The following is a 9885-nucleotide window of genomic DNA, read 5'->3' as shown; positions in this document are numbered from 1 at the left end:
GAATTAGTGGATCTGCTCATCATTTAATTTACAGAAACCTGAGCTATAAATCACCAAGTTAACGTTGAAGCTGAAATGTGTTTGTTGTGTTTGAAACATATTTCTGGGGGTTTTGTTGATATTTAATTGAATGGACTCGAAAAAGAGAAAATACGTAAACTGTTTTTCAATCAGAAGCTTTAAACAGTTATTGCATTCTTGCTATGATCTAAACAATCCTTTTCCAGATATTGGTGATTTCTAAATGAGAAATGGGTTTAAGATGTTCACTGGGTTACAGACTGTAGGACTAAATAAAAGCAGTGGGTGGGGGTTAATAATCTGAGAAATCTGGTTCTGTTCTGACTCCTTCCCTCTGTCCACTGGGCTGACAGTACCGTACTTTTATTCAGCACTAAATCAGAATTCATTCTACAGAACGTTAAGAAAAGGGTCCAGGACCCCAAGAGACCCAGAGGAACACTTCCCTCTAGGATTAGTTCATCCTCTCCGTCTCGAGATGGAGCCTGACCTTCTTCTTCTTCGTTTTAAGGCAGTTTACAGACTATGTGTATTACCACCATCAACTGGATGGAGATGTAATTAAAAAAAAAAAATTCCTTCTATATCTTCAAATCTTAAAAAACTAAATTAAATACATACTTATACACTCACACAGACATTAATACTAAATACTCTCATCTAATTTTGTGATTTTTAAATACTTAAGTGCTTTAACTATATCATGTGATTGATGTTTCCATAATAAATTAACCATACAGTATTTACTTAACTCCCCATTACTCTTCCTAGTTCTTTCCTCTCTTTTATTAATTTTCTACAATCAATTTACACATGTTCTACTCCTTCTGTTTCCCCACAATAAGAACAATCACCTGATTGATGTTCCCCTATAATTTTTAAACCACTATTTAAACTAGTATCCCCAATCTTCAACCTGCTTATCAATACTTCCTCTCTCCTATCCATTACACTATGATTTCTTATAATTACCACCTTCTTTATTTTATGTAAATGCCTTAATCTTTATTCTAAATACCATCTCTCCTGCCATATATCATTTATTTTATAAATTTATATACTTTAATAATTACTTTTATTTCTGCTCTTCTTAAAAAGACATCATATTCAATTTCTCTTGCTTTAACTGCTTCTTTAGACAACTTGTCTACTTTTTCATTACCTACAATTCCTTTATGTGCTGGAACCCATGTGAATTGAATACTTATTTTTTGTTGCTTTATACCATACAGTATAACACATAACTAACTTAATCTAAAAGATCTTGACGGGCTTCAGATTTTCCACTTATAATACGTGTTAAGCAAGACATTGAATCTGAATAGATAACTACCTTACTAGGCTTCACCCCCAACACCCATTTTAATGCCAAAATAATTGCCAACATCTCTTTTAAAAAAATTGATAAATGATCTGTTGTTCTTCTTTTTATAAAAACTTTTTGTTACGGAATATAAACTGCTACTCCTGTTTTACCATTTTCATCTTTTGATGCATCTGTATATATTTGCGTCATATTTTCATACGTTTTATCTTAATACGGCTGAATAATTTGATACAAACCTCCACAAGACTGTTCTATTTTTTTGATTTTCTAAATTTATTATTGGCATTTCGAATAACCACGGAGCAATTTTAGATTTAGTTACAGTTTTGCAGCATGCTATATTATTTATCCCCAAATAAATAAATGACCCTGCATAATATTTCCTTCCCATCCAAAACTCCTTATATTATGGCCATATTCCCAACATTCTCTAAATACCTGTTTAGTTGGATAATTTTCCTCATGCCCTTGTAAATTTAACCAATAATGTATTGATAGCTTAATCCGCCTTAAGTCCAGTGGCATTTCTCCAGTAATCACCTGAAGAGCAGGAATAGGAGAGGTTCTAAATGCTCCACAACATATCCTATAAATAATCCATAGTCCAACACAGATCTAATTAAAACTATAAATTCTTTCCAAATATGTGCTTGTTTCCCCCCAGTCATTCCCTGACGAACATCTTAAAATATGAATTCCTTTGTTACATTTATTAATAATCTTCTGAATATGTATCCTTAATGAAAGGTTTACATCAAACCATATGCCGAGGTACCTTACTGTTAGGAATCCAGTTTGTGTGGGTTGTGTTTTTGTGTGTTCTCCCTCCACCACCAGGTTGTGCCTGGTTCTCGTTGGCCCTTTCCAAGGGCGTAGGTTTGATTTCAACTTTGGTAGGGACACTATTCTTCAGTTTCATTGGTCCTTTGCAAAAAATATGCATGCTCTTTTTTATGCTTAATGTGAGCTTCAGGGCTCATTTTGTTTAAAGAGAACAGCAGCATTTCTTGCTACATTAATACAAATCTTATAAGCACTACATGCACTAGATGCTGTTTATCAATATTTAAAGCATAACTTGCTCTGATCAATGTGGAATTAGGACTTTTTCCACTTTGAAAAGGATTGCATTTAAATTTACCTGCTACTATGACAGTGTCTGTTTAACCAAATATAGTCTATAATATGTGGATTTATCCTGTGTTTTCTTCTGAAGATAGAGAATTGTGCAGAGGTAAACCCCACTCTTATTTTATTTTTTTTATCTAATATGCTCTCTCTGGATCATGCAAAATAATACATTCAAGGGACAGCAAATAAATGTATTGTATTTACATGTGCACTGGAACTAGAAGAGGAACTGACACTGAGCATTTAAAATATTAATATTAGAAGTTGTACATCTGGGCTGTTGTTACTCTGTGGAGCTAATTTCATGTATTTTATCTAGGGCTGAAACAATTAATCATATTAACAAATTATTAAATTGTGAACTAATTTAGTAATTGATTAATCGTTAACTGGAGTATAGGGCCACTAAAATGTGCCTTTAGCCGACAGAGCGACCCACTCAGAGCAGGAATTATACCAAGATTGTAAAAAATATGTAAACATTTTGCATTTAAGAAGTAAAAAAAAAGTTTTTGTCTGTCAATATTCTCCATCCAGAACTCCTCCAAAGGAAACGTTTAAACGTTTCTGTTTCACCTGGTTTCATTTAATAAAAGATCTTCTTTAAGGAGCCTTTGGCTATCTGATTAAAAGATAAAATAAAAGAAATCCTAACGTTGTTTACTTACATTTCTCAAGTTCCACAAATCAAAAAACTCTCTCCTACTTCTTTACAGAACTCCAGTCAGAAGCTTTCGCCTGTTTTAGCGTAGATAATATTTTTTTTTAATTTGGACTAATTTCGTAGCCCAATAATAATTTATTTTAGCGTCTTTTTTTTTTCGCGCTCTAAGCACCCGCGCGCATGCACATACAGACTAGAAAACACGCAATCAGAAAGAGAGAAGGCGGAACTTAAGGCAGAATAATCAGAGAGTTAAACCGCGCAGCACAGTTGATGCGCTGCTATGTGAAAGGGACAGGAAAGAGCAGGCAGCTGCAGCTACCAGGCAGAGAAGCTGCAGAGGAAAAGAAGCGGCTGCTGTATAGTAAATTATAAACATGTTGCTTACATCCAATTATTGGTAGGGACAAATAGGTCCTTCCAAAATTTTGGTAGGGACATGTCCCTATGGTCCCTATGCAAACCTACGCCCATGGCCCTTTCACACACCTGCAGATGGTTGCCTCATTACCTGAGGACTCTTAAGCTCTTAAGTGTTTACCAGTTTTCTGTACTCTAGCCAAGCTGAGTTTTGCTGAGTCAAACTGAGTTTTTGTCAACCTGAGTCTTAACCTTGTTGTTTTTTGTCTTTGCCTCTTGGCAGGAAGTCATCCTGCAAACTGGATTTTTTTGACCTTCTCCCTCTGGAAGGATCGTCTGAGCTTCAAACTGAGCTGGGGATTCAAACTGGAGGTTTGGATCTACTTTTCCCCAAAGGATTGTTTGAGTTCACACTGAGCAGGGGATTCATCTCCACAAGAAACGGTTCAAGTACTGTAGGAAATCTAAGTGGCAATCAGCTCCTCCATTCCTCAGGGAAACACCTCAACCTGGGTAAATCCTGTCCGCCCTCCAACGAGCAAGTCAATTACTGGAACAACCCACACCGACTGGATTCAGAGAAAGACACCTTTTCTGGAAACGTGAGTCCTCTTGCCTTTATTACCTTTTGTAAATCGAAGCTCAAATTTCCCACTGAGCCTGAACTAACCACGGGAACTTCCCCTTCACTTTTCAGTCCCGGTTCGCCAGTGTTCAGAGCAGCAGTGGACCCATCTCTACCAATAAACCTGTTAAACCTTACACTGGTCTCTCTGTTTGGTTTTCTATATGTGGGTCAGATCTTTGAATAAAATCATGGCACTTGCTTCAATTTATGTTCATATAATCTAAGATCTACTGTAGGATTAACCCTTTTCCTTGAAAAACATTTTACTTGTGTCTTCTCAACAGACAAATGAAACCCCCAGTCATGTGACCATCTTTCAACTGTTTTAATTGCTGATTGCATTTTATTTGTTAAATTACTAATATTTCCTCCTCTCACCCATAATGCTTCACCATCTGCATATAATGCTTTACTGACTCTAAAATCTATATAATCAAAATATATTATTAATCAATATATAAAAAGCAGTGGACTATATACACTACCTTATGGGGTTCCATTTTTTATTGCATAAATATTTGAATAATTTACCCCAACTCTTACTTCTATTTCTTTATTCTTTATAAAATCCTTAATCCAATTTATCATTTTACCTTTCATTCCAATTTTATCCATGCTTATTAATAAACCCTCCTTCCTAATCATATTATACACCTTTTCAATATCAAAAAATATAGCTAAAATAATTTCTTTATTTACCTGAGACTTACTTATTTCATTTTCTAAACAAACAAATGGATCTACTGTTGTCCGTGCACTCCTAAAACCACTCTGATAAGGAGATAAAAGGCCTCTTTTTTCTATTTCATACATTAATCTCTTATCATTCTCTCCATTAATTTACATAAATTAAATGTCAGAGCTATGGGCCTATAACTTTTAACCTCTCTTTTATCATTTCCTGGCTTTACTATTGGTACTACAATTGAATGTTTCAAACTAGTGGGCTATTAACCTTGTTCCCATATCTCATTGTATAACTTTAAAAATATTCCTTTAGCAGCATCTGATAACTGTTCAATCATCTTATAACATATCCCATCTTTATCTGGAAACGTATTCCTAACTCCAATCAAAGCTGTATTCATTTCAAACAGTGTAAAATCTTCATCTAAAAGACATCCATCTCTCTCTTTCCTATTTAAAATTTCTCTATCATCTTCAATCATTTTCAATCTCCATGAAAATTCTTCATTGGATAAAATTTGAGAACTATGCACTTCCACAAAGGACCTAGCATACATTTCTGCTTTTTCCTGTTTTGTTATAGCTTTACGCTGATTATCTTTAATTATAGGTAAAGAAAAATCCTTTCTAATTCCCCAGATCTCGTTTACTTTAACTTTTGTTCCAATTGTACAACAAAAACCCCTCCAATAATTCTTTTTAGATGATTTAACTATTCTCTTAACTTTAGACTGTGCTCTTTTGTATGTTATTAAATTCTCAAATTAATTATTTAATTTTAACCTTCTAAATGCTTTATTCCTAACTTTAATAACCTTTTTACATTCATTGTTACACCAAGGATTTTTTTTTCTTTTCCTTTAATCCACTAGATTTGCCAATGGCCTTTTCTGCAGATTCACATATTATATTTGTAATCATTGAATTTATTTCTTCAATATCATCGCTTAAATTTGGCATAATCTCCATAAGTTTGTCACTTGCTATCTTCTTATACATTGCCCAATTAGCTTCCCTAATTCTCCATTTTGGATACTAACTTTCTTCAAGTACTTCTTTAAAATTTTGAAATTTAAACAGAATAGGATAATAATCACTTCCAAGGGGGTTGTGATTAATTAATTCCCATTGACTAATTTCTGCTATCTGATCTGACACTATAGTTAGATCAATTGCAGATTCTACTCCATGTCCTACATCAAATCTAGTACCAATTCCCTCATTTAAACAAGTTAAGTTATAATCATCCATAAATTCCTCTTATGTTTCCATTTTCATCATTCCTTTTACTTACCCATAAGGTATTATGAGCATTAAAATCTCCACATCAAATATTCCTTCTGTTTCCTTCACATAAATACTATCAAGTATTTCTCCACTTATTTTTTTTACAAGCCCCTCCTGAGTTAATCTGACAGTTTATAGATAAAGATATTGGTCAGATTATTGATCCATCAGTAGGATTTATATAATCAGATTAGATTATTTTATAATGGGCTGCAGTTCATGCAGAAAATATGAAATGATGATGTGACATGATAACCATTATTTCCATGTAACGACCCTCAAACTGTTCAGAAAATATCTGTACCAACCAAATCTACACCAACTGGTTCACTGATGAACTAAAACTTTACGTTGCTTAGTTTGCTCTATGGCGCCATGAGGTTGGCAGTAAATATAAAACAGGCGCAGTGATTATAATGAAATTAGTTTGGTATGAAGATTTTAACAGAATAACTGAATAAATAATGTTTGTGAAGCTAAAATATAAATTCTTAACATGGTCTGAATATCATTTCAATCAGTCTTTATGATACAAAGACTGGATGAAAAATAAAAGAGGAAAGAAACAGTGAAGAAGGTAATATAACAAACATACATATTGTTGATCTAACTGATGATTTGCTGAATGAATATGCCGCTAACGTTTAACTACATGCAGACATACTGAATAGTACCACTATGTTATAACAATAGACATACATAGACGCTTCGTTAGGCTAAGGCAGGGGTCGGCAACCAATGGCTCCGGAGCCACGTGTGGCTCTTTCATCCTTCTGTTGTGGCTCCCAGTGACTTTGGGAAATAGAATATTTTATTAAAATTAAATCATTAAAAAATTATAAATTAAAATAATTTTAAAATAAATGTCTAAATCTGAAGATTATGGTAAACTTGTAACATTAAAACAAAAAGTTTTGAACATTTTTAGCACCCAAAATATACGTCATGTCCGCCGATGTGCGACAGGCATTCCTAGCATACCCCACATGTCTGACAGACCACATTTTTTAGCTCACTGATTTATTGACTTTTTGACCCTTGCCTGGAAGAAACATTATGAATAAATCTAAGAAAAGGAAACATCCTGAAGATGGCAGAACATTTAATGCTACGTGGACAGATCATTTTGCTTTCACCGCTGATGAAACTGGTTCACCAGTCTGCTTAATATGTGGCGAAAGACTGGCAAACAACAAGAAGTCAAATGTTGAAAGACATTTCGAGAACAAACACTCTGTCTTTGCTAAAAGATATCCCGAGGGAGAGGAGAGAAAAAAGGCTGTTTCGGAGCTGATGCGGAAGGCTGAAGCGAGCAGGAGTCACTTCAAGAAGTGGATTAAGACCGCAAATTCCACTACATGTGCCAGTTTCGTGGCTACTCAGGAAATAATCAAGCATGGTAAACCATTTACAGATGGAGATTATCTCAAAGAAACATTTGTTAAGATTTCAGAACATCTTTTCTCGGACTTCAGAAACAAAGATGAAATTTTGCAGAAAATAAAAGACATGCCTCTCTCTGCCAAAACTGTCCAAGACAGAACTGTGAAGATGGCAGAAAACGTCACCAGACAGCAGATTGAAGATATCAATTCAGCTTTGGCCTACGCAATCGCCTGTGATGCGTCAAAAGACAAAAATGACATTGAACAAATAGCGTTGTTCTGCCGATACGTGAGCGCTACTGGGCCACAGGAAGAAATGATTGATTTAATACCGCTAAAAGGCCAAACACGGGGGGAGGATATATGTGAGGCTGTATTGGACTGTTTGAGAAATAAAGAAATAAAGACCACCCACCTGGTGTCAGTAGCTACTGATGGGGCACCGTGCATGACAGGAGCGCAGAAGGGCTTTGTAACTTTACTCCAGAAGTCATTGGATAGAAAATTGCTGACTTTCCATTGTATCTTGCATCAGGAAGCACTGTGTGCGCAAACATTTCCTCCGGAATGCACAGAAGTAATGGATGTTGTCATTCAGATTGTCAACAAAATAATGGCAAAAGGTTTAAATCACCGTCAGTTTCGCTCATTACTAGATGAGATGGACACCAAGTACTCTGATCTCCTGCTGCATAACAAAGTCCGGTGGCTGTCCAGAGGAGAAGTGCTGAAACGCTTTGCAGCGTGTCTGGAAGAGGTGAAAACTTTCCTCAGCAGCAAAGGGCTCACCTTTCCTGAGCTGGAACAGCCAGAGTGGCTGGAAAAGCTACACTTTATGGTCGATATGACAGCGCACCTGAACACATTGAACACATCTCTTCAGGGGAAAGGAGGCACAGCTCTGCACCTGCTGGAAGAGGTGCTGGGATTCGAGCGCAAGCTAACAGTGTTGGCCAAGGATTTAGAGCGACTCGCACTGCATCACTTCCCCTCTTTGAGAGAATACCAACAAGGTGGGAATGTGATAAATACGCAGTATTTGCAATCTGCAATCACTGCAATGCAAGCGTCATTTGGGAAACGATTCTGTGAGTTCAGAGAGGAAAAAAACACTCTATCTTTCCCTGTCACTCCTCTAAGCATCGATCCATCCCTGTTGAATATGACTGCATTTCCAGGTGTAAGTCAACCTGATCTAGAGATGGAACTGGCCGACATCGCCGACAAAGACATCTGGGTGTCAAAGTTCAAGAGTTTGACAGCTGATCTTGAAAATGTGTGCCATCAGAAGGCCGTTCTCGCTCAGAATCACAAATGGAGCGAAGTTGCCAACCTTCCCAAACAGGACAAACTTGTATTCAAAACATGGAATGCCATCCCCGACAGCTACATCAACATGAAGAGGTATGCATTTGGAGTCCTTGCAATCTTCGGATCCACATACATCTGTGAGCAGGTCTTCTCCAACATGAACTTTATTAAAAACAAGCACCGCTCACGCCTCACAGACGTCAGCTTACGCTCCTGTTTGAAGATGAAGGTGACATCTTACAGCCCTGACATGAAGACGCTGTGCGGCGAGGTTCAGGAGCAAAAATCACATTAACCAGGTAAAATAAATATTTTAATTAGCTATTGTTTTACATGTGTGTGCGTGGTTGTCTGGAATATAACAGTCAAATATAAATACATACCTATATATTGTTAAGTGAAATAGTCTCTTTTTTTTTTTTTTAATTCAGGAGGACAGGTGACCGCACACACGCGATGGGACACAGAAGCAGACTGCACATTTTTCGGTTTGCATGGTTCGTTCAGTGCCGGTGGATAATATTTGAATAAGTTTTGATTTTTTATCTCCTGAATAAGAGGAGGACAGGTGACTGCATTCTGTTTCTATTTTTCCTTCAGTGCGGGTTGGGTAAGTTTCGGTTTTTATTTCTTAAATACAAAGACCCAAATAGGGTATTTTGTTTGCAATTGAGCAAAGTGTAAAATGCGTTTTGTTACATGCAGAAATAAAATTTTGTGTTCTCTGCAGCAGTTCGTTGATTTCATAAACGCAACATAGTATCGATTTTTGTACATAGCATATAGGTTTTATATAGATGACGTCAAAATGGGTTGTGGCTCCAAGTGCTTTCTTTTTATTGGGAGGCGGTCCCAAATGGCTCTTTGAGTAGAAAAGGTTGCCGACCCCTGGGCTAAGGTCATTGAAGTAATCGCCATATTGTATGTGGCAGAAAGTAGTTAACGTCTGTTGTAGTGAACGTCGATCTGCTGTGAAAGACCATTCTTTTTTTCGCATAGACGCAACTGCGATAAGGGCATTGATATGCATGTCATCAGAGATGGCAAAAGTACTCACTTTCCGTACTTGAGTAAAAGTACAGAT

At 36.3% G+C, this 9885-nt stretch overlaps 1 protein-coding gene across 1 annotated transcript; it reads left to right on the top strand.

The window, feature by feature from the left end:
• The first annotated feature begins 7203 nt into the window (after positions 1-7203).
• On the top strand, positions 7204-9559 carry LOC119777877 (general transcription factor II-I repeat domain-containing protein 2A-like). Its single transcript, XM_038276880.1, has 2 exons — positions 7204-9100; positions 9233-9559. The coding sequence occupies exon 1, from the start codon at positions 7399-7401 to the stop codon at positions 9094-9096; it is 1698 nt and encodes a 565-aa protein (XP_038132808.1). The 5' UTR covers positions 7204-7398; the 3' UTR covers positions 9097-9100; positions 9233-9559.
• Positions 9560-9885: the final 326 nt, after the last annotated feature.

This window comes from Cyprinodon tularosa, unplaced genomic scaffold, assembly GCF_016077235.1.
Source record: "Cyprinodon tularosa strain WSP-4 unplaced genomic scaffold, ASM1607723v1 ctg1288, whole genome shotgun sequence".
In the NCBI taxonomy this organism is placed as follows: domain Eukaryota; kingdom Metazoa; phylum Chordata; class Actinopteri; order Cyprinodontiformes; family Cyprinodontidae; genus Cyprinodon; species Cyprinodon tularosa.
The sequence above is the reverse complement of the archived record's forward strand: the minus strand, read 5'-3'. Positions and strand labels throughout refer to the sequence as shown.